The sequence below is a fragment of the Apaloderma vittatum genome, unplaced genomic scaffold (assembly GCF_000703405.1).
Source record: "Apaloderma vittatum isolate BGI_N311 unplaced genomic scaffold, ASM70340v1 scaffold13861, whole genome shotgun sequence".
Lineage (NCBI taxonomy): Eukaryota > Metazoa > Chordata > Aves > Trogoniformes > Trogonidae > Apaloderma > Apaloderma vittatum.
The window spans coordinates 68,554-92,979 of NW_009698614.1; the positions used below are offsets into that span (position 1 = coordinate 68,554).

The following is a 24,426-nucleotide window of genomic DNA, read 5'->3' on the forward strand; positions in this document are numbered from 1 at the left end:
TTACAGCTTGAAAGTTTTCTATACTTTAGCACCTCATGCCGTGACTTTGTTATTTCACTTGTTAATGAATGGTAATTAAATCTCTTTTGGCTGAAAAGGTTGGAGGGCTCCTGCTGTATTACAAAAACAATTTCGGAAAGTTACAAAAATGCCCAAGTGTCTAGAAATTAAAGTTTGCCATGTTTTGAGTCCAAGTTTGAATCGCTTGGAAGGATTTATGTGGAGAACAGCATGTCCCAGTCAGTGTGTACAGTCTCCCCAGTCGAACAGACATAATTGTGCCACTTTGTGTCTAGCAGAGCAAACAGAATCACATTTTTAATAACTTAACTGGTGGCCACAAACTTCCTTGATCTTACTAACAACTGTAGCAAACATTGCATAAGCCCTGTTATATAGTACCTGCACAAAGAACTGCTACATGTGTACATCTAAGTGAAGACTTGTTAATTTTGCATTTTCTCAGTAGGGATTGAAACATCAGCCTATTAATTTTCCTTCTTTTCTGTTTTCTCATTTCTTTCAGATGCTTTGAGTCAGAAGATAAATGGAGTCAGTGCTTACAACAGAGTTAGATAAAGGTGAAATAACTACATATTAAGGCATCACCGTGGTGTTACAGTGCTAAAAAGAGGCACAGCATTGAAGAAGAAATATCTGCATGGTCTCCACTACTCAGTTACACCAGGGCAGGTTTCTGCTGGCATCATATGGGCAGATTTGATCCACAGGTTGTAAACCAAAACAATGTTAATTTTACTATAAAATGCCTTTTCATGAAGGAAATACAGTGATTTCAGAGGGAAAGTTCATTATTAATTTCTTTTAAAATTACAGTTTCTCAAACAACCCAGCCCAAGCAGACTTGAGCAAGAAAGTGGGAATGCAAACGTGATGAGTACATTCCTAAGCCGTAATTTTGGGAAGAGGTGTGCTGAGAGCAAAGCCCCCTCCAGTGAAGCGAGGAACGTCAGACTTCTGGTGTGGAATCTCAGGCTCGATGACAGTCGAGAATCGCTCCTTCTTCCTTTAAATAGAAGAAAAGAAAAGGAAAATACATATTGCATTCTGCAGCCCAGTGATGTTTACAAACTCAGGAAATCTGTCTCCTCCAAAGTTTCTTTGATGCAACCACGTATCAAGAGATCATTAAAAAAATGTTGATTAAAGCCTATTAGGCTAAACTGCCAAGACTAGGTGTCTAATTACAAGCCTACTGATGGGTTTTGGAATTATTAAAAATTACAAATAAATGAGCTCTCTTCATGCTACTCCCCAAAATGGTCAGAGGACCTCATTAGAGCAAGTTTGTACATAAGCCCCATGCTTCAGATTTCTAATCACTGTCCCATTCTAGCAAGAATATGCCTGTTTTCAAACAAACAGCTACATTCATCAAAGGGAGAGGGTTTCTGTTGAATTTTAATGAATAAATAGTGCTATCTGTCTTCACAGGGCGGTATTTCAAACTCACTGTGGTATACCTGGAGGTTTCAGAGAAAGGTCCTGAGACATTTAAAATTAACCATGTGGAACTTTATGAAGGACTAGTTTATCATAACAGCAGAAGTCTCCAGGCCTTACGAATGTCCTAGGTTTAGCTAAAACCCCCAGTTCTGTTCAGTGATTTTTACTTTCCAGTTTAGTCTCTTCTAAAAGGCTGCACTTTCTGAAGTCAGCAGCATGTTTTTGCACACAGTGCCTGCTACTGGCAGTGATAACACCTGATGTTCACAGTTGCTGCCTGGGACTGGGATGCAGAAAGGCTCTTGCTGATATTTATTCCTATAATGACCAAGGCCACTGCTGGCTCTTGTGTGCCATGCTGGGGTCACAAGGAAGTAAAAGGTTGCACCTCCAGGGAGTAATAGACAGAACAGGTGACCACCAAGAGTATTCCATTCCATACCCATCATATTTAGTACAAATTGAGTGATCATGAGAGTTTCTGTCCCTTTTCCTCCTTTTTCTGCAATGACTGGTGTCCAGGGAGGACTCCATCTGATCTCCTGCTTTTGATCCAGATCCTGAGTTCTCAAATCCAGCTCCCTTTATCCAGCATTAAAGGTGTTCTAGTTTTCCTTTCCTAGCCTGTAAGTCTCTTTGCCACATTCCCTTTTCCTTCCTGTTTAGGGGGAAAGAGGGGGTTAGAAAGCATCCATCTGCGTTTAGTGGCCAGCCAAGCCCTAACCCATGACAATGAAGAGGGTCCGTACCATTTTAGGATCACTGAGACTGAGACACAAATGTGAGTCCAGCCACGTTTTTGCAAAATCTAGCCTTGTCACCTTAGTACCCTTTCTCTGTCCCCAGTAAGTGAAAATAAGACACTTCCTGGAATTAATACTTTTCTTTTTGCCCCTAAATGACTGTTTCAGGAATGGAGGAAGTTCACAGAAACTCAGTAGGATGACTAGTTATGCTCCCTTTTCCAAATTTTACCCATATGGAGATGGGAGAATAGGCAAAAGATGGCACAGATGAACTTAACCATGAAAGCTATTTGTGACTGGCTTTAGTTGTACCAATGTAGCACTAACGGGTGTGCCAGCTGACAGCACTGAAAACTAACATGTTATTTTTAGATGGCTCATCCTATTTCACTATTGGGCTTCCAACTTTGGGGAGAGAAAATGATCCAAAGTCCATGCTCATCCTTTCTTCATGCTCCCATGGAGATAGCCAACAGCTGTGCTCATCAGTATAGAAAATCTGATGCAGCTGAATACTGTTAATATATTATGCAGAATTAATGTGCAAGCAGCCATGTGCAAAAGCTCCCAGTTACTACTAACATCCCCCAGTGCAGTTATTTACATATATAGGACTGCAGGATCAGGTCTCTGGTGTGGATTTAAACTACATATTTTCTTACCAATCCTTATCAAGATCAAACTGGAATCCTGGTGCTAGGAGCAACTAGAAAAAGCAGTGAAGCAGAAAAGGTGAAAGAAGCAGGAAAGAATGGGAAGAGCGAAGAAAAGAAAGCCTCAGACATCTGGGAAAAACAATATTCAGAATCAGAGAACAAGAAAAAGAGGATTTCAAATTCACAACCAAAATCTTAAACACTGGATTTTCAGCCTGAACACATTGTCACTCATTATATTCCTTCAGCATCCCATGGAAAGATGCATTAGTTCAGTATCAAGACTCTAAATCACAAGCCAGAACTGTCTTGTGCAAATCAATAAAAGCTTTAGATGATACCTTTGTGTGAGGTTATCTGAGAGTATTAATCCTCTTTCATACCAGGGTAGTCAATAAAGCTATTAATGCTATTGTCCTGACAAGATCCTCTTTTTATTAGCAAAACCAACCACGTTTATTTTAGACATGTTGTTAACATTAGCCAGCACGATAGAGATCAAGTGAGTGGTTTCATGTCAGCTGGGATTTGGAACAATCTGAGACTGTATGAGTCAAATGGCCCTGGATCTTTAGCCAGCATCTACACACGAGGCAGTGCCTGTCCAGCCCAGTCCAAGGCAGGAATGTCAGGGGCTAACGACTCCTCAGGGAAGGACCTGGCTGCACAACAGGCTCTCTCTGTTGTAGGAAGCATAAGACACGTCACACACAACTGGCAGCTTGGAGAAGGAAGGCTGCACAAGGTTGTCTCCTTTGCGCTGCTGCTGGGCAACACAAAGAGCAGTTTAAAGGTTATAGAAGCTGCAGTTACCCAGGAGTAATATGCCCAGTTACTCCTTGGGGTGTGTATACCCTTCAAAGCTGGAGGTAGTCCAAAAGGTTTGACTAGGGAACAAAACAATGAGGGACAGCAGACAGCAAAGCCCAGCACCTGGACCTCTCGACTGCCACAAAGACAAGAGAAGTACACGTCAGGGCTGACAGCAGAGTGCTGCCAATAGCTTCCAAGCCTGAGGCGGGAGCAATGAGATGCTATCATCCTGCAGAAGCGCCACAAACAACATCTGAAGGTACTGCCAAAACACGGGTGTCACAAAGGCACCATACTCATCAGACTACAGCCACGCCTGCACACAAGAACAACCACCTGACAAGCTGCACTAATGGCAGATATCTACTCTGTGCAAGTGACCTGCAACACAAAATTGCTCTCACTGAGTATGATTAACAGACACAAGTTCAGTCACCACCACCTCACACCAGTATTTTTGTTTTACTTTAAAGCAGTTATGCCCCTAAGAAGTTGGGGGGTTTCAGTAGTTATGGCAGGTATTAATTCTAGGTATGATATAACAACAAAACAAGGGTGACTTTCTTCTCATCTGATGAACAGAAAGAAACATCATGGCAGGGTCCAAAATGGACCCAAAATGGACCCTGCCATCATTAAAACGATTGTGAGGAGAATACTTGGCTGTGGGAAATGGATTATCAGGCATTACAGTAGCCTCACACATTGATCCTAAAGCTCCAGGAAGGCCATTAGCGCTGCACAATTGCTGCTAATTCCAAACATTAAGGTAACATTATGCAATTTGCAGATGGACATAAGTCACTGTTTATCACTGGCTATTTTGCTAATTCAGTCATTGAAACTGTTGGCTGGCTGAACTATGATTAAGGAAGAAACAGATACAGGCAGCTTCAAACTATATTCAGCAATGTACAGAATTGTTGGCTTTAGTATATCAGGAAGGGACAGACTGAGGATGGAAAGGGGTGGAAAAAAGGCATACACGTAAGAACAGAGGTGAGGCTGGCCGGTCTGTAGTTCCCTGGATTTTCTTTGCTTCCTTTTTTTTTTTTAAATGGGGCTTATGTTTCCCCTTTTCCAATCTGTGGGAACCTCACCAGACTGCTGTGACTTCACAAATACGATGGCTAGAGGTCCAGCAACTTCAGCTGCCAGTTCTTCCAGGACCTGTGGATGTATTTCATCAGGTCCCACAGACTTGTGCACCTTCAGGTTCTCCAGAGTTTCCCAGACCTGATCTGCTCCTGCTCTGGGTGGTTCTTCATTCTCCCAGCCAATGCCCTCTGTGACATTGAATGGAGTGGCTCAAGTAGTTACCAGTGAAGACTGAAGCAAAAAAGTCATTGAGTACTTCAGCCTTCTCTATGTCCTCAGTAACCAGGTCGCCTGTATCCCTCTGGAAAGGCCCCACATTCTCTCCCATTTTTCTTTTTTCTCTCACATATCTGAAGAATCCCTTTCTGTTATTTCTAATGTCCCCAGCCAGATTTGACCCCGTCAGGGCCTTAGCTTTCCTAACCTAGTTTCTGATTTCCTGAGTAACTTCCTTATAATCGTCCCAGGTTACCAGCCCTTGCTTCCACGCTTTGTGTATTCCCCTTTTGTATTTGATTTTGGCCAGAAGCTCCTTGTTCATCCATATAGGCTTCCTGACATTTTTTCCTGATTTCCTCCTTTTGGGGGAAGCCTCTGAGCTTGGAGGAGATGATCCTTGATGGAGGCAAACATTTTAGTAGGGCCTGTTGTGATAGGACAAGGGGCAATAGTTTCAAACTAACAGAGGGTAGATTTAGACTGGGTATAAAAAAGAAATTTTTTCAATGAGGTTGGTGAAACATTGGCACCGGTTGCCCAGAGAGGTGGTGGAGGCCCCATCCCTGGAGACATTCAAGGTCAGGCTGGACATGGCTCTGAGCAACCTGATCTAAAGATGTCCCTTCTCACTGCAGGCGGGGTTGGACTAGGTGACCTTTAAAGTTGCCTTCCAAGCCAAACCATTCTATGATTGTATGATTTAACATGAGAGAGCAGACGCTGATCTGTGTCCTCTGGGCACCATCTCATTGGTATGAATAATTTAACTGGACTGCAGAACATGTCAACAACATCTCTGCTGGAGGTGCTTGTCCTGGCCATAGATCATGGTAAATCTAGACCAGATTAAAGTAACATGAAGGACAACATTCAGGAAAACAAGGCAACAATATTATATCACCTCAGTCAAATTTGGCCATGTTCTGATCAAAAGGGAAAAGTAGGGTCTAAAAAAACTCTAGTTTATGCAGAACGCTGTGTAGACAAAACTGTTATTTTCCCATACTTGGCCTGTTGTTCCTTGCGTTTCTGAGCCAGATATTTCATTTTCACATTCAGAAGCTCATTGGTAAGTTTTTCAATTTCTTGTTTGTATCCTTGGCTCTGTGACTCATACATATTCAATTCTGAGGACAAAACCTAACAAATAAAAGGCAAAAAGCAGAAAGAGGAGATGTTAGTTTCACTTAGAAGTAAATTTATACTTTTACAAGCACTTTTTCCTTTCCTATTTGACAATATGAGACATCACCATTTTCTACCACATCTCATTTTCTATCATGATGTTTCATTTGATCACTTCTGGTCACCTAAGGTCAATTTACAAAATCAAGGCTATGCCACTTAACCACAATAAGACATGTAAAGATATGCTCCAAGCATTATGGGAATGTTATCGATATGTACATTGGCTCTTAAAAGCTCTGTGACACAAGTCTGGGTGAAAACGTAAATTTAAGGTCTTAAAAAATAATAAAGCAGGGATATATTTAATAATAATGGGTTTTATTCACAGAGATCCACTTTGTTACGTGAAGTAATTCAATCCACACAGGCAAAGTAGAACCAGGCTGCATAAACATTAATACAACGCCACTTTCATATGAATCAGTAAACTTTAAAGAAAGCAGGAGCATATATAGAGTGTTTTCTTTCCTTAAGAAGAAGAAAAGCTTGACCTGGCACCACAAAGTGGCACACACACCAGCGTGTTGTGTCTGAAACACATAGTAGCAATTGACTGCATTAAGAACAAATAGGAACCGTATGGAAAACTTCAAATCACATTCAGTTTAGCTAAACTTTGGCTTCTATTTTACATTTTCTACATTGTTTTTCTTCTCCATGGAAAGCTAAGATTTGCATAACAGCCTCTTTGTTTCCTAAGGGCCCATCTGCTCCTGCATTTATTTCCTCATGGTTAGTATAGACGTGATTATGATGCAGTGAACAGGAGATGACGACTTCAACAAAGAGAAGAGCTGTAGAAATAGATGAACTCCTGGGGAGACTGATCCTTCATGCAGGAAAGAACAAGGGGAGATCTGCTTATTCTATCAAAGAATCACTTTTTAACATCACACTTTCAAAGTTTCCCACAAAATTCCTTCCAAATCAGGAAATCCTCCCTCCTAGTGACAAAGAGTTAGGGCAGGTTCCTCCTGTCATCCCTATAAAAGCTACTAGTCTAATATATGTGTGCATATTGCAAGAGAAACAACAAGAATTTAAGACTGGATTCTCAATATATTACCACTAGTTTGTTAAAAAAAACCCACAAAATGGCTCTGACTTCCTTATTGAAGATCTTACAGTTCAAGAAAAGGGAAGGAGAATAAGCTTAATGGAAAACTGGTAGTGTCCCAGAAAGCACACCCACAAAAAGCATTTACAGCATCATGATGCACTCTTATATTCTAATAAGACTTTTCCACTGTTTTAATGACACAAACCAGTATAATGTGACAAAAAAGTTCCTCTGCTGCTATTGGTTCTTCCTCGGGGAGATGCAGTAGTAAACTCATTTTCCTGAGCTAATATACTAAGGCATGCACACTGTTCACTGAAAATCTTAAAGCCTCGCTCCCCAGGTGAGGTCCTTCTAGCCTCTCAGACAGAGGGCATCTCTTACTTTCAGCTGTTTAGTTTGCTCGCGGAGAGTCTGTCGGTAGAGCTGCAACTGTTCCGCCGCTTCAGGTCCAGGCTGCCGGGCCAAGACATGCTTCAATTCCACGTACAGTTTCTCCTTTTCCTAAGAAAAAGACAAGAAGAAGAGCTTTTATAAACCTACTATACCAGCAGCACAACCTGTGATGAAATCAATCTCACCGAAAAATGCAACTCAGTCAGGAAGATATTTGCAGAAACAAATCTGCCTGTGTGTCAGTCTTTCCTCACTAGCCATAAGGTATTTAAAGTTGTTGTGATAGCAGTTGGAGAGCTCATTAAGAGAAACATCCAGCTACTTCAGCCACAGATGAAATACTCTTAAACACTGTCATCACTGAACACGCTCTACCACAGAGAATATAAAAGTCACTTGAAGAGTATCCAAGGGTAGGAAATTAATTACTGGGAACTGTGCTTATTGCAACGTTTCTTCTTATGAGCCACACTGCCTTACATTAAGGGTCATAGCTTCACCCAATAGGATGTGAACAGGCTACAGATACGTCAGAGAAGTGTACAAAAGAAGAACGTCTTCTTCCCAAAAAATCCTGCAAAGCACATCTAAACTCACACATACACACATATAAAACCTTTCAATTTAACTACAGAAGCCCTGTGAAAGGAAGCATAAACAGCAACAGCTATGACCAGTACAAACGCCACCAAGTAATTTTTCATTGTCATGTGTCATGTTGGAATATACAGTATAAGTGTGAGAACTGGACGTAGCCATGCCAGAACAGACACCACTCACAGCTTTCTGTACCAAAATTCTTTCAACTGTGTTTTGAGGATGTACTTGTTCTTAGTCTGAGGAACAAAGATCTGAACAAAACCACCTTCATAGGTTTGCACATTATGATATTTTTAGTATCTAACCTGTCAGACTAAGTTTATTATTATTCATCATTATTTAGCAAGGTTCCATCCTTGTCTGGTACCTGGAGAGCTAGAATTAAAAAGGACGGTTATTTGACTGAAAGTTGGAGGAGAAGACAAAAGATTTAACTGAAGAAGACAAAAATGCCAAGTAGGAGGCAGGATGGGTGATTACCCTCACCTTGACAAAACCCCTTTTTGTTATCTTTTTTATAAGCTCTGGCTACCACTTTCACCACAGAATTCTTCCATCTGTGTGGGAAATGGTGTCATCACAGCACCTAGCATTTATACATTTGGCCTTGCTCAGTGGTTGAACCAGGATTTTCAAAAAGTGGTTTGTTATTTTGAAGATGCAAAATTCTAGGTGTCCAAGCTTCAAGCGCATAAGAAGTCTGGAGATTTTAGATCTCAGCATTTTCTGAAAATCATGCACTATAATGGTCACAAGCTGGGTCCAAAAAACAGAACCACTTCAAATCAGAAATTACTTTTGCAAGCATTGCCCTTAAACTCTAAATATTACTGAGGAAGTGTTCCTTATAAATGAAGTTGTTCACAGTTTATTTCCAGAAAAATCAAAACCTCCTGAGATTCAGACTAAAGTTTGCATAGTGGCAAATATTAAAATCTCAGTAGAGAGTTGTTAGTGTCACTACAAGTGGTTTCAGCTACTGTGGATACACTTTACAGTTAGCTGTACCGGCAGCACTGCATTGCAGAATTAAGACTTTCGTCCTTGAGCTCTCTTCTAAACAAGTACATAACCCTTGCTTGCTAATTATGAAAAGAGACCCTGACCAGCTGAGTACAGCTCATCTTGGGAGTTTGTCCGTGAGAATGAAAGATAAGACGCTTCTTGTACACAAGATGTGCATGAGAGTGAATGGGAGAGTAGGATCAAAACAGACCTGGGAGAGTCTGTTCTCCCTGTGTGATAAGAGAGTGATTGAAGGAGCACAGGAGCTAATAACAACCCTGGCTGCATAGTCTGGTCTCTTGTTCGTAACCCACAAATAGTGCTTCTTGCTAAGAAGTGTAAATATGTGTGCCTGCTTGCAATAAAGCAAATTCCGTTTTCCACCACCTCGGAGTTCGTGCGTGCTTCTCCACAAACTACCACCTTTTCCTTCTGAGGAAGCAAGATTTTACTGCAAGTTAAAAACAACAGCAAAAGAAAAATCTGCTATGTCAAAATCTGGCTGGTCAGTATTAACATTCTGCCCCTGAATGTATCACAGATTTGTATTTTGGAAGAGTGTAACGGTAATTTGGATAAATATGGAGCAGCTGATGGATTGAAGGTCTTACATGCAATTGTTTTCCAATTTATTTCTCTCCTAACCCTCTGCAAGGGCCAACCAAGCTCTTCAAACATTGTGCAATGGTGTGTATAATAACCCCATTTAGAGACAAGGCATGCAATTCTGTTATAAGGAGAATCTATCTTATGCAACAGAGACTCGTTAGCTCTCCGATGTATATTGTCTCCATAATACAACAGAGGCAGAACCAGCTGTCTTATAACGCGTATCCTGTCCTTCCTTGCTAAGCGCTGTCCATCTCTTTTACATCTAGGCAGTTAATTTGTCACTGGGTTAGAAGCATAATATGTCAGTGAAACGTTAAAAGAAAAACCTGGGTACTTCTTTACTCATCAGCAGAAGTTTGTATTCACAGGTTGGCATTTCTATAATTTCTGACATTTCACCACAGGATGAAAAAAAAAGATTTAAAAAAATCAGTTCCCTTCAAAGAGTTTTAAAACAGCAACAGAGTAAATCTAAGTCAGTTACACGGTACAGGTGTTCCCACCACCAAAATGCATTACATACAGCAAGTATTTCTATCTCTACACATAAAAAATCACGACTACTTAGGAAAAAAAGAAAAGTACAAATTAATAAAGAAAATTTTGGCTTCTACAATACTTTAGCTATGTTCAAGGGACAGACAAGCTGTGCAATGTGTTATTACATGTGGATATCTTATAAGTAGTCAGCTATCGGATACAGCACAGAGCATGTAGAAAGACCTGTAGGGTTTTCTGATGTGTGAGCTGTATTCAAAGTAGCTTTCAGTTGTAGTACATAAATTAATACCTCCAGAAGATGAATATATGTTGTGGGTTTTTTGTTTCGGAAACAAGTAAAATGTATATTCTTGCCTTAAAATGTTTGAGAACCCAGTGGGGACAGATAGAGAGAAGGTATCCTGACACTGACAAGGAAATCATGTCAGCAATGATTATCAGTGGCGCAGCAGTAATTCAAAACCAAGAGGGCAAACTGCTCTGTTTGGTGCCTATCGGAAATCAGTTAACACTATTTTGTCAAAAGTAGAAGTCAGTAAACAGTAACTTGTTAGTGGCTGCACAGATGACACTGGAGAAAAAGCTACCTGAAATCCTATACCCTATGGGCAGGAATAAGTCAAACCACTAGAGCATGTGTAAGATGCATTTCTTTGGCTTGTCTGAAACTGCCTCCCCTCACACTCCTCTTCATTCTTGTGCCAGGCTGGAATCACAATATACAATTCGCCAGAGTTACGCGTTCTTGACATGAAAAGGACTTAAAGTCACAAACATGCTGCAAGCCACTACTCTTCTTGAAGAAGTGAAGGAAGATTCATCTGATCTCCATGCTGTTAAGTTTGCTCTGGTAAGAGTAATGTACATGTATTCTGATTAGGTCTAGGCCAGCACCAAAGCTTTTTAAGGGATTCTTCCCATGGCAAAATTCCCATGAAATTCAGCAGGCTTTTGACTGAAGCACTGAGCCAATCATGTCAACCAGCTTCCCTGGTTTATGGCCTAATCCAAGCCAAGATGACGGTGGAGAGATGAGGGCACATTCTTTTTCTGGACGTAGGGTACAGTGGGAAACTCAGATTGAGGGTTACAGTCAAATTTTGGGCATTCCAAAGAGAATTTCAGTACCTCTGTGAATACTGCTGTAAAAATTGTGTAAATAAAACTTCCTATTATTTTTAGAACAGCCTTTCCTGTCTTAGATTTGTTTTCCAGGGTTGCTCCAAGGAGCCCACAGATCTGCCTTCAGGCTTGGCCATGACAATAACTTTCTTCATCCCTGCATCTCTCACCCATTAATTCGGAAGGGGGGGAACAGGGAGGTGAGTGGTGCTTTCCCCTGAATTTAACTAGCTGCTGTCTCAGCCAGAATCTGGAGTTCTCTTGACCTGCTTGTTTTAATAATTTTCTTCCACGGGACTGGCTGGTATTTGGTGAATTTCAGTTGATTTTCCGGACCCAATGGTCACAAGTTGGCTCAGTCTACAGCAAGAAGAATCACTTTTTCTGGCACAACCCTACTTCAAAAGAAGCTGTTGCTCCGGATGAGCAAAGCCCAATCTGCTCATTATTCCCTGCCAGAGAGACCATCAGCACGACCAGACACATCCCTGAAAGGACACCAAGGCATTTCACTGCTTTGACAAGGAGCTGGAGGCAGTCACCAACGCTGAGACAGACTAACGCACCTGGTATTAAGCTTTAAAGGTGGGACTCCCTTTCATGTCATCTTCTCGCTCACCATGACACCAGGGAACTCCTGAAATGACCCATCTTATCAGTTAGCCCAGGGTATCATTCTGAGCTGTAAATTTAATGAAGATGTATTTGCAGCAGAAATAGGCCATGAAGTCCCAGCTTGCTCATTTTAATCAGCTTTTTTCTTCCAAGTGGATACTTCAACAAATTTACCTGGCATAGCAGCAAAACCAACAGCCTTCTCCACTGTAAAAATCTTACTGTGCACCAGAAGCTTTCTATCACACAAATTATAAAAAAACCACCCCATAAAAATCCCAAAGACTTTGACTTAGAGTAAATTTAATTTACCTTAACTCTCGTCTCCAGCAATTTTGCTGTTAACAAGATACAGAGCAAAAGTGTGCAATGTAGTGTGTGGAGGCAAACTCCAAAACGTTTAACCTAGCTAAAAATCCTTATTTTAATTAGTAAGGTGGAGAAAGCAACACAGTAACTCTATAGGCATACTACAGTTCCTTCTGGCTTTGATAAAAAAAAAGTCAGCCAACATGCCATGGTGGGGGTTCTTATTTACCAGCATTATAACCAAAATGTCAGCGCTATGCTGAACTCCAGTCATTTTGTTTATGATGCTGTGCAGCAGTAGAACATCCTTAAGGGGTTGTGATCCTTTTTCAGAAGTGTTAAATGGGACACCGAAACCTGCATTAAATACTTACACCTCTAGTCATAGTAATTTTATCTGTATAAACTGCACGCATTGCAGTTATTCCTCTGGGGAGGAATAACACCAGGCACCAGTACAGATTAGGGGACATTGGAGTCCTAGTGGACAGTGAGTTGTCCATGGGACAGCAACGGGCCCGTGTGGTCAAGAAGGCCAATGGGATCTCGGGGTGCATTAAGAAAAGTGTGTCCAGCAGGTCTAGGGAAGTTCTCCTACCCCTCTACTCTGCCTTGGTGAGACCACACCTGGAATACTGTGTTCAGCTTTGGGGTCCCCAGATCAAGAGAGACAGAGACCTACTGGAGAGAGTCCAACGAGGATGATTAAAGAAATTGAACATCTTTCCTATGAAGAGAGACTGAGAGAACTGGGGCTGTTCAGCCTTGAAAGGAGACAGCTGAGAGGGGACCTTATTAACGTATATAAATATCTGAGGGGTGAGTGTCCCTTGAAAGGAGACAGCTGAGAGGGGACCTTATTAAATATCTGAGGGGTGAGTGTCAAGAGGGAGGGGACAATCTCTTCTCAACGGTGCCCAGTAACAGAACAAGAAATAATGGGTTTAAGTTAGAACATGGGAAGTTCCACCTCAACATGAGGAGAAATTTCTTTACTGTGAGGGTGACAGAGCACTGGAACAGGCTGCCCGGAGAGGTTGTGGAGTCTCCTTCTCTGGAGACTTTCAAAACCCATCTGGATGCATTCCTGTGTGGCTGTCCTAGGGGATCCTGCTCTGGCAGTGGGACTGGACTAGATGATCTTTGGAGGTCTCTTCCAACTCCTAACATTCTATGATTCTATGACTTATTTGTGTGTATGTGTATGCCTAACACAATAGCTGTTGGCTCAGGACATCTACAATTAAAAGTTTTATGAGGTGTAGAAAAAATTACCATACGGTAACCTTCATGAATTTTATAACAATAGAAGAAAGTTCCCTCCAGCACTGTGAAAAATGTATAGTACAGCTTTCCCAACAAACACTTTTCAAAAGCACCTGCTCCTTCTTGTCTATTCCACCTCCATCAGCAAACACCTTTGCAAGCCCACAGTTCTCTAGAACAGCTTGTATTTTCATCATCATCTAGGCTCTCCTTTAAGTGTCCAATGTGAGGGGTTTTGATTGGGTAAATTAATCCAGGTTTGAAATAGGACATTGAAACCCTGTCACAATGTGGTAACACTAACACTGCATGAGATATCTTGGGTTTACTAGTTAAAACGCTGCCTCCAACTTAAAGAAAAGGTGGGTAAAATCTCCCCATCTTTGATGAAATTTGCACCATTCCAGATGGAGTTAAATTAAACTTTATGAGTTATCCCTCCAGCTGATAATAATGCTTCTGAAGAGTGAATCTGTTTCCTTTGGCACAGAGCAGACTGCACCAAATTGACTGGCATTTTCAAAACAGCTTAATGAGAGAGGATAAAACACCTTGGAGCATCTTCTAAGGTCTTCACCCTTGACTCTTCTGTAAGAGTAAGAGCTGAATGCTGCACTATTACCATCTTCCAGGAACAACAAAGTACAAATATTTCCAGCTAAAGTTGCAGTTGCAACTTATTTTTATTATTATTATTGCTAGGTACTGGTACTATTGTATCTTAAGAAGTGTGTGGGGAAACAATTTTTTTTCAAACAAAGAAACAAATAGGTTATGTATCCTCCTCTCCTTTCAACTTCTGAACTCTGAGACACAAGCATGACAATCTATCATGAGAAAATGACATGGGTGCCTCTTGCTGAAAAAACAGCAGCAATTCCCTTTTTACTGTTGACATGACACAAGGGTTTCTAGAATCATTAATCAGAGTAGCTCATTTAATCAAGGTGTTTATATTACATTGCAGAAGATGCTCAAGTAATTACTCTCCCTTCTATAGGTGTGAGCAGGAACACACACCTATATACACACAAAAGAAAAGCAATCTGTTTCTTGAAGGTGAGAATCACCCTTGGCATGGCATGAATTGATGTAAATACTCCAGCTATGTCCACAATGCCTGCAGCCTGACAGATTGAACAAAGCTCTGAATAAACCTTCGTTTCACATTCTAGTAGCAGCTTGTCTTAAAGTGTCCGGCAAGAGATTCAGAGGTCGATGCCAACCTCATCAACAAGGAACCTAAATACTCTAAGCGAATAAGTCTACAAAGCAAACAACGGGGAACTTTCTACTGGCTAATAATTACTATATACAGGATTTCAAGCCAAAAAAAGTCTTCTTCAAATGCAGGCTATTTGATTTAAAACCTCTGTATTTTAACAATGTAACAGCATATATTTTAGCTATTCAATAGCCATTTAGCTTTTAAAAATATCAGATGAATCAAAGGGGAAATACCACAGCTCTGCTGTTAATGATTAGCTTTTCCTGCAGGTGGACGCTTGGGATGGGGATTCCCAGCAGACACAGCTTCTGCTCCCACTTCTGATTAACCTCACGGACAACCTCAAAGGGTCAGAGAAACTACAGAGCTGTTTCTAGAAACATCTCTCTGTTAGGCAGGGACCTATGTCTCTTTAATCAACTGCCTGACTTAGATCCTTAAGATTTCTATGAAAGATGAGAACTCTTAGCTTGAAGTCCTTTGCTGTTTTGGACTTGCTACCACTGAACAGCTGTCTCAAAGTCAAGCCACCAATTAAACCTACAAATACTTGTCTAACAAGGCAGTAAAGCCTACATACATCTTTCTGACAGGATAGCAGAGTTTCCCTGCATATGCCAGGTACCTCAGGGAAGATAGAGTGGTCTCCTGTTACACTTTGGAACCTATTAAGAAATAACAGTACATCTAAGAAACACATATAGCAATTCTGAGATCAGGAATGTTTTAATATAAGGTTTCCTTCAGAGTCACTGTCATTTGAGCTGACCCTCTGCTACCCTTCGAGGAGTTTCTGTTTCAGCTGCCCTTGCCTGCTTCTTAAAATTCAATGAAACAGAAACAGGACTAATGGAAGGAGAAAGAGAGCGAATCCTAATGTTCATGTAAAGACAAGTGCTGTGCCCAAGTGTGCCATCCGCTGTTTAAGATTACAGCTGTATCTAGTCAGAGAGGCACGGAAAGACTTGAGCTCTGAACCCAGAGGATGTGGAGCAACTGGCTGACTGCTGTGCCCTACTTGGCAGTCTCTCTACGCAGGGTTCATGGCTCCCGTGCATTCTGCAGCTCATGTCTGGCTGTCTCAAAGTTAAGAACAGAGGAATGGGGCTCTTTCTGCATCTGTCTTATGTCCTCATGTGTCCATTTTTAAGCTACCTATTAAAACAACAACAATGCAGTGATTTTAGCTTCCTGCCTCTAACTGCTCCAAAACAGTTTAGCTCTGCTGCATCTTTCTTCATGTTTTCTCAACAACAGCTTGTTTCACAGTCCTATAAGAATGAAAACAATCTGAAATTGATAAAATTTAGTGCCTCCCTGTGGAATGTCTTTTTTTGTTAGGTTTTGTTGCTGTTGCAATTATCATAAAAAATAATAATCCATCACTGAATGGGATGACGTAGATTGTTTGTATCTCACTGCTGAGGGAAGAGCAGAATACTCGTGCCTCAGTGGAAGAACACCTGCCAAGGGGTACACCTGAATAATAAAAATTTGCAGCTGGCTCTGGGCCACACTATATAATACGGGTTTGTGAATGTATGGCTACGCTGCTGTTGCACTCCTCCAGTATTTTAAGTTCTCTAGCAGCTTCTGGATGGCTGACAGTCAGTATCAGATTGCTAACAGCAAAGTTTGTGCATTGTAATGTATTCAGTCAGCACAGTGACTCATTTACTTTCCTTAACAAGATAACTGGTTGATTAATATACTTTACCCTGGGGTGCACAGCAGATTTATTTCCTTCTCAGATACATGCTGAATACAGGAATGAGGAGTAAACAAGTTTGTTTTCAGTTATTTGTTATTTACTGGAACAATTCCTAAACTTTTTTACACAGGCTTTATTCTAGTGCACTATTGTTGAAGCTAATGAAAATTTTGACTAAGAAATACAAGAATGGGTCATTTTACAAAATATCTTAAATCTAATGACACAAGGTATCCATGCTCAGGATTTCTGGGTTCAAACTAGATGTAAAGTATTTGAATAAGATACTTTGGTGATCACTGTTCCTGGTTTTCTGATTCAGATTACAGATAACAGTGATGCACCTTAGGTACTTATATTGCCTCCTCCTTCCTCTATCTGAATGCTCTTAAATCTTTAATGCACTGATGTTGCAATACTGCTTCAGGCCAGGGCAGTGATCCTCTTCTTGTTCTACAAGAGCTCTGGACACAAAGAGTAGCTTCATGAATTGCTAAAGTTCACTGTAACTCCTCGAAGATACACAGAAATTAAACTTAGTCTCCCAAGCTCCCAACCACCCTGCTGAGGAAGCCAATATACCTGCTCCTTGCTCTTGAGAAGCACCAGGGCTAAGGCTACAGCAGCAGGTTACAAATGTAGGAGAAAAGTCAAACCATAAACCACAGCATATCTCAAGCCACCAATCTCTTCATGCCTGCTAAAATTCATGGACTGGTAGAACATATACTAGAATGTAGGAAACAAATCTACGACACTCATCTCTCAAGGATTTAATTACATTGATTACATGATGTGGAGGAATGGCATCTAATGACACACTAGAGTTCTCTTTCAAGCTCAAATTGAAGTAAATACATCAATTCTCCTAAAAAACTTTAAAACCAGATTACACAGTATTCATGCACATTTGCCACCTATAAACCCTAAGAGATTTGCACTCCAACTGCAACTTCCTGATCTTTGTAAAACGCATCTCAGTATTTCTGACTGAAACACCATTAGACCGGGTAACAATGGTGCAGATCTCCAGTAGATACTTTGAACTGGTTTGCTCTAATTTCTCAAATAAATTTGTACCTTGCTTCTGTCCAGAACTATTTATCATGGGAAATCTGTTTTGTTTATAAGGGCAATGTAGTTCCACAAAGATTCAGTAAAAATTAAACTTTTCCACTACGAAAACTCTTCACCAAAAATGTTTTGTTTGATTGCTAAGTAATCTGCTTCGCTTCCCATTTTCAGTGCCAGAAATATTTGCACTATTCTTATTGAAAAATTGTTTTCTTACTCTAAAGAGCAGCTGATGATCTTCACCTGATGACGTTAAAGTAATCAGCACCCTTGCTACCTGATTTTCCAAAACGAACATACCATAAACAAACCAAACTAAACCAAGGAAAAAAAAAAAGTTATTTTCCTGTGAAGACTTTATTCTCTTCCATTTGAATTGCAACATATGTGGGAGGAGGGAAAGAACGTAAATGTCAGTGTGTTTTTAAGAGCAGTTTATCGTGCTGTAAATTTCTATAGCATAGAACATCTAATTCTAGATGGACTGAGATTAGAAGGACTAAAATAAACTAATGTGCCAAGAAGCACGTTCAAAATATTCAGAAATAGAAATAAACTCCTTTGAGGAGAGCTAGGGCAAGAACTTAACATCCCTCAAATCCCTATTGAATTCTTAAGGCTTACATAAACACAGGTGACCTATCTTTCCTGTTCATGATGTGTGAGTACTTATTACATAATCACAGGATTGTGTACAAGCACAGGTAAGTTGTGCTGACAATTAACATAGCAATGCTACAATTTGCTCAGTGGGAGTGGTTCTGGTTCTAGCCTATTCACAGAACCCTACTAGATATACAATTAGTTTTTTAAAAAAATAATTAATTAAATTAACTGGAAAAATAATATCACTGTCAGAACAAAAGGCACTAGAGAAATTCTAATTGTATGGAGAAATCATCATGCCTGGCATAGAAACACTGAAAGACACTAATCCTTCCACTTAACACCAATACTAAAATACAAAACATTTCCACTTACAGTCAAAGTAAAAATCCCAAATCAAAGCCCTAGCTTAGCAATGAACATTTCAACAAAAGGAAAACAGAAGGATGGCACAAGAAGGAAAGAACATGAAAAAGTAGTGCTGAAAGATGACTTGATGCATTAAGCAGCCCTATATGTCACTTCAGACTCCATTGGAGACTCTGGTTCAAATCAGATTCAAGGAACTGGACTGAAATTAATTTGATGGCACTAACTCAGTAGACTGTTGTGCATCAAACTATTATGCTGAAAATTAGATATTTTTTTGTTCATCACTAGTTAGAACTGGGTTGCAGCCAGAGTTCATCAGAATATATTATTTTTTCATTTGAAAAAAGAGCAGAGATTCTCTTCGGAGTCCAATTCTAAATCAAGGTAATTCTTACAGTGTGCTTTTGATACACGAGTACCTAATTCTGCATGGCACTGAGAAAGTAAATTTTTTCTTTATGATTCATACTCAGTTGAAAGCCAAAAAGTAAATGTTAGGCCTGAGTACTTACTGTATTTCTCATTTCTGTATTTCAATATAAATCCCCTGAAATTCTGGCCACCAACTTAGAACTGGAGTCATAAACTCAAAACCCACCCTCCTCCACGTACTTCTTTCTCTCTCTCTTCTTGCTTAATATACGTAACCACTCGCGGGTGTTTTTAAGGACAGGAAAGCATTTTTCTGTTGTTTTTTTTCCATTTTAGGAATCACTTGATCAATAGTTAGAAGTTTTACCATCTTAGCTTTCTCAGCTAGTAGTGCAATTTCTTTGTGCCAGCATGGCTGTACCAGCTACTGGCTATGCGATTAGGTGCAATTGTACCGGCATGAAAGCCCTCTGCCATTGAAGAGCTGGTATAAGCTAAATCAGAAGAACGGCTTTTCTGCCAGTAGGAATGGTAGTTTCAAGCATAGAAAAGGCCTAAAGCTCAATATACTCACCCCTTTAATTGAGGGCTGAGAGAACCACTAGCTTCAGCCGCAAGAGAGAGCATTAATCCAGTGCTTCCAGAGGAAGTCAAATCCTCTGGGAAATAGAGATAGAAAAGAGCCAAGTACTAGTAAAGTATGAAAAGCCAAAAAGAAAAGTCCCCTTTTCATTTTTGGATGGAAAAATCCCTTCAAAAGGCTGACTTTATACATAAATGATAAAGGAGCAGTAAAGAAAGGATTGCATTTTGGCTATGGATTTTGCAGTTCACCTGTAAGTTTGAGAGCATACAAAGCGCTCTCCCAAACTACCTCGGCTAAAATCTCTCTAAAGGCAAGATGACAGAGAAACAATAATGAGCAGGTCAAAAGGGACTCTTAGGGATTCTACAGTCATTAGTTTTCTGAAGTGAATTGCAGGTTTTTTTATGAAAATAGACAATTCTGCCAAAAAATCCCTAGCTCAGACTATCTATCCTACACGTAACATGGTAAGTAGATTATACAATCAAATCCAAGTAGAATCTATACTCAGCACCAAAAATACATAAATGCCAAATTTGTGAGGGTAAAGTAAATCTCCCCAATTTTGGAGATGTATAGATAATGCCTAAAAATAAAAGTGAACTGGGCCCTACGAATACCAATATAAAGGCAGGTAACAGGGAAGTGTTTCCCTATTTTCCCTAGCAGGATGTCCAATGAGAAAATCTCTTACTTGGCATTTGAGCACACTTTTCTGTACTACGTGCTGTATAATGGAAGCTACATGAGCACTGTGAGAGCAATGAAGAACCTTGCAGAAGCATGCTTCATGAAACTGCCAAGCAAAAAAAGGGAAAGAAATGATTTTCAGAAGGTCTAGGCTTTTATGAACTGGGCTGAAAAAAAATTATACAACACTGAAAAAACAGTATTTTAGATAATAAATGGGCAGATCTTTTATATATATATATATAACTAATACATGGAAGAAAAGCACCTCCATTAATTGAGAGAAAATCTTGATTTTAGTAGCTGACAGCATGCATAAACCCACATGGTAACGCACAGTTCTAAAGCAGATTTCTTTATGAAACTACAGTACCAGCTCTGAGATAAAAGATCTTTGGTTATGTATATGTTCAGACACTATAGCAACAAGCACCTCAAATAGGATAGAACAGCTCTACTACCAAGTTGGCGCAAATGGAAACATCTGCCTATTTTGAGTATTTAGCTAGCTATTGTTACTACTGAATTGAGCCATGTCTCTATCACATTCATTCACACACTACTACAAGAGTGGAAATTATTTTATGCCCCTTTTACTTGATATGAGGCATGCAAAAGCTAAGTGAGCTACCCAAGGCCACAGAGGAAGTCTCTTTCACTTTCTCCTCCCTGTATCTTACAATACCTGAAATGCAGCTCTGCTGATTTCTACTGGAGACTGCAGCATCCCTTCTACTCCTCCTACTCTCTATCACTGGGACCATCAGCTCTTTGGGGGGATTGAAACTCAGCTCAAAACTTGGCTCAGTACAAGGACATGTGGGTGTTATCTGCCTGTAATCTCTGAGTCAGATACATGAGCTAATCATGTCTTTTGCCCTTGCACTTTTTGAAACTATGAGCTCAAGATGCTAACAGGCTGGAAGAATCACAGAATCACAGAAGCATCACATCCCAACTGCCCAGTCCTGGTCTTTAATTGCTGACAATTTAAAGCAATAGTGGTTAAAAACATGTATATATATGTACAGAAAAACAATACTTTAACTACTACATGAGACACATTTGCCTTTGTGTCCCTCCACAAATGATCTTGGTTGCAATATCTCTCTTTTACATTTATGAACAATCTTATGCGATGACTGACAACAGAGGTAACTGACATATAATGTGAGTTTTCCCAATGTTATCCATTCCAAGACGTGCAGCTGAGTAAAATTTCACTCAGTCAGTCATAAAATCAAATTAGAAGAGTTCACTCCGAAGAGCAAGAACTAAATTTGAAACAAATAAAGCAATACATAATTCACTTTTACTGGGATAAGTTCCTAAAACCACACTAATCATAATCCTAACAAGGCAGTATGCTACACTGTGAGTTTACCACATCACTGCTGAGTATGCAGTAGAGCTTCAGTCACATGAGGGATTTGCCCCACATACAAAGTGAGCAAGTTTGTTTTTTTCCAGTCAGGATTTGCTCAGCAGAGCACTTCTGTTTATTAATAATTATACCTTGTGGCCATACAACACATTTTGTTCGTACCACGTGTTCACAAAGACCTTCATCCATCACTGAAATCACCTGGTTAACACAATGTATTTCTCCACAAAGCCCTGCAATATTATTAAACAGTTTAGAAAAGAACCAAAAAATCCTGTATCTGTTAACTGCACAATTCAGATGGAAGGTAATGGCTCAGACATGGAAGTTGGCTAACCCTGAAGTAACATTTTCTGTGTTTGGCAAAAATGCCATTGGATTTTTATTGACCATAAGCATTCAAGACCTTGGGTTTGGATCTGATTTTAAGACAGCATTTTTCATCAGCACAGCAGCTCACACCTGTGAGAAAGCCCGAGTTAAACGAGAAAGTATGACTGCCTGTTTGCAGCTACTCTTCAAAGTCTCATGGTGTCCACACTTACTTGGTTTATGAGAGTTGATAGTTTATAACCAAAGATGCTGTGGCTACAGGGCACAGATAAATCAGAAAAAAAGAGAAGAGTTTAATTATTTCTATAACAGGGGACATCTTTGTATACCTTTAATAATGTGTTCAGTGTTGAAAAGTCATTCTAAAAAAACCCCACAACACTCATTTGTGTTGCATATTCAATACCTTTCAACAAATGTCTGATACAAAAAGTGTGCCCTGATGACAGGTTAAGAGAGATTTTTTTTGTACAGGATTTTAGAGTCAAGCTGAGTTCTTCCTGTACTGTCAGGAATCAAAATTTTCTGACTGAAATGTAGCAAATCATTCTTTTAATCACAGAGCATGGATTGTATCATGGTTTTACAGCTGCAGCATTTCCAAAGAACTAACAGGTAAGAAATAGTGAAGAAGCTATTATAAAGGATATGATCAAATACACACCAGGAGCAGGTAACGTAAGCAGATGCTTTTCTACGTGAATCTGTATACTGTGATCCTTACTTAGCAAAAAAATTCCATTCATATTTCCAGTTCAGCCTGAAACACTGTTCTCTGCATAAACCAGCTTTTATTTAAAAGAGTATTTACCAAAAAAAAACCCCACCAAACAGAAGACAGAACTACAGTGCATACAATACAAACGGGTTTATCTTTTCCTTATAACCTTTATCTTTTCCTTATATCTTTTCCTTACATTATGGCTCTGCATGAGGATGCAGGAAAGTGAATACCCTACAAATCAAACTGCAGGTTGCTGACACTGGGCTCAACCATTTCCAGATGTAGGTTATTTCTAAATTCCAGAGGTGTTTTTAATACTCAGTATTCAACCCATGCAGGTTTTTTTTTTTGCATCTGTTTTGTTGCTACACTTCGATATGAGGGAATTTAAGTTATAATAATATACACACAGAGAAATCATAGACACAGATGCTCACAAGCTTCACCCTCAGCAAATATCCCATTTGCCAGCACGATGGCCACACACATAAAAGCAGTTATGCATGGCAAGCAAGAGATTAAGATAGTTTTAAAGCAGATACAGCAATGACTATGCCCTTGTCATAGGGCAAAATGCAGATGAAAAAAATTGGGAGTGAGGAGGTGGGACTTATGCAGGCAAAATACAACATAGGGAAAGCAGTTGTCTTCTGACCCAATGAGTTTTTATCCCTCAGCTCCTGCAGTCTCTGACTCTGAATTCAGGAGCTGTTACAAAAACTAGGCACAGGCCAAGTCATCAGCAATTCCCCCACTCCTGCAAATGAGCAGAGACTAAACTGAGCTGACTTCTCAGAGAGACCTATTAAAAAAAAAAAAAAAGTTGCACACCTTTAAGCATGAGGGGATTTACAGTATTACCAAAAAAAAAAAAAGGGGGGAATGATCAGACCGTATAGGGGAGCAGTGCCTTACACATTGGCTGTTATATTTGCCAGAGAGCAAACTCAAGAAGCAACATGAATTATATTGAGAGAACAAAAATCAAAAATACCAGAAGTGGAAACTAAATTGCTGCTGCTTCTTTTAATTCTAAATTTCAGTCAGGATCAAACACTACACTCTCTACTGAATAATACACTGCCAGAACGGGGTCTGGTGAAGCAACCATCCTGGTGTGTACAGCTCAGCGCCCTCCAGAAAGTTACCTTCACTGCTCTCTGTTCATTTCCTTCTGCTGGAGGTGTTCTTTGGGCTCAGTTTTCCACCAGAGGAGTTTGGAACATGATAGCATCAGTTTCGTAAGTTATTAGAGAGTATTTTGCTTTAGTGAGAATATCACTTTACAAAACAGATATCATCATTCCAAGGAAAACCAGCTCAAGAATAATAAAATTACTCATACGAGGTTACCCAGACACTTAGCAGAAGGAGCACAGCTAGCACGCTTAATTTGCAATCCCTGTGCCAATGACCTGCCCCACAGGACATATAGACAGCCCTTCAAGGAAACGAGCTGAGGGATGTCTTTCATCTCTGGTTCATAGCCCTGCTATGAACGGGCTCCATTTCAGTCATTGTGGAGGACTCAGAAATACTGTGGCAAACCAGAAAAGAGCTTAGAAATGTTGATGGTAAAGCCCTGAACAGACTGGTTCAGACTGGAGCATGGTATTTTTGGCCTTTTCTTTACCATCAGTCTCTCTGAGGGAGACCTTCATTTCAGCATTGTT

General features: G+C 40.1%; 1 protein-coding gene across 1 annotated transcript in view; it reads right to left on the reverse strand.

Moving 5' to 3' along the window:
* Positions 1-906: 906 nt before the first annotated feature.
* CFAP58 (cilia and flagella associated protein 58) overlaps positions 907-24,426 on the reverse strand; it is a 57,986-nt gene continuing 34,466 nt past the window's right edge. Inside the window, exons 15-17 of the mRNA XM_009878093.1 lie at positions 7,632-7,751; positions 6,006-6,139; positions 907-1,027 (exon numbers count right to left, since the gene is read on the reverse strand). Of these exons, the coding sequence (XP_009876395.1) occupies positions 907-1,027; positions 6,006-6,139; positions 7,632-7,751 (375 nt within the window). The remainder of the gene's footprint in view (positions 1,028-6,005; positions 6,140-7,631; positions 7,752-24,426) is intronic.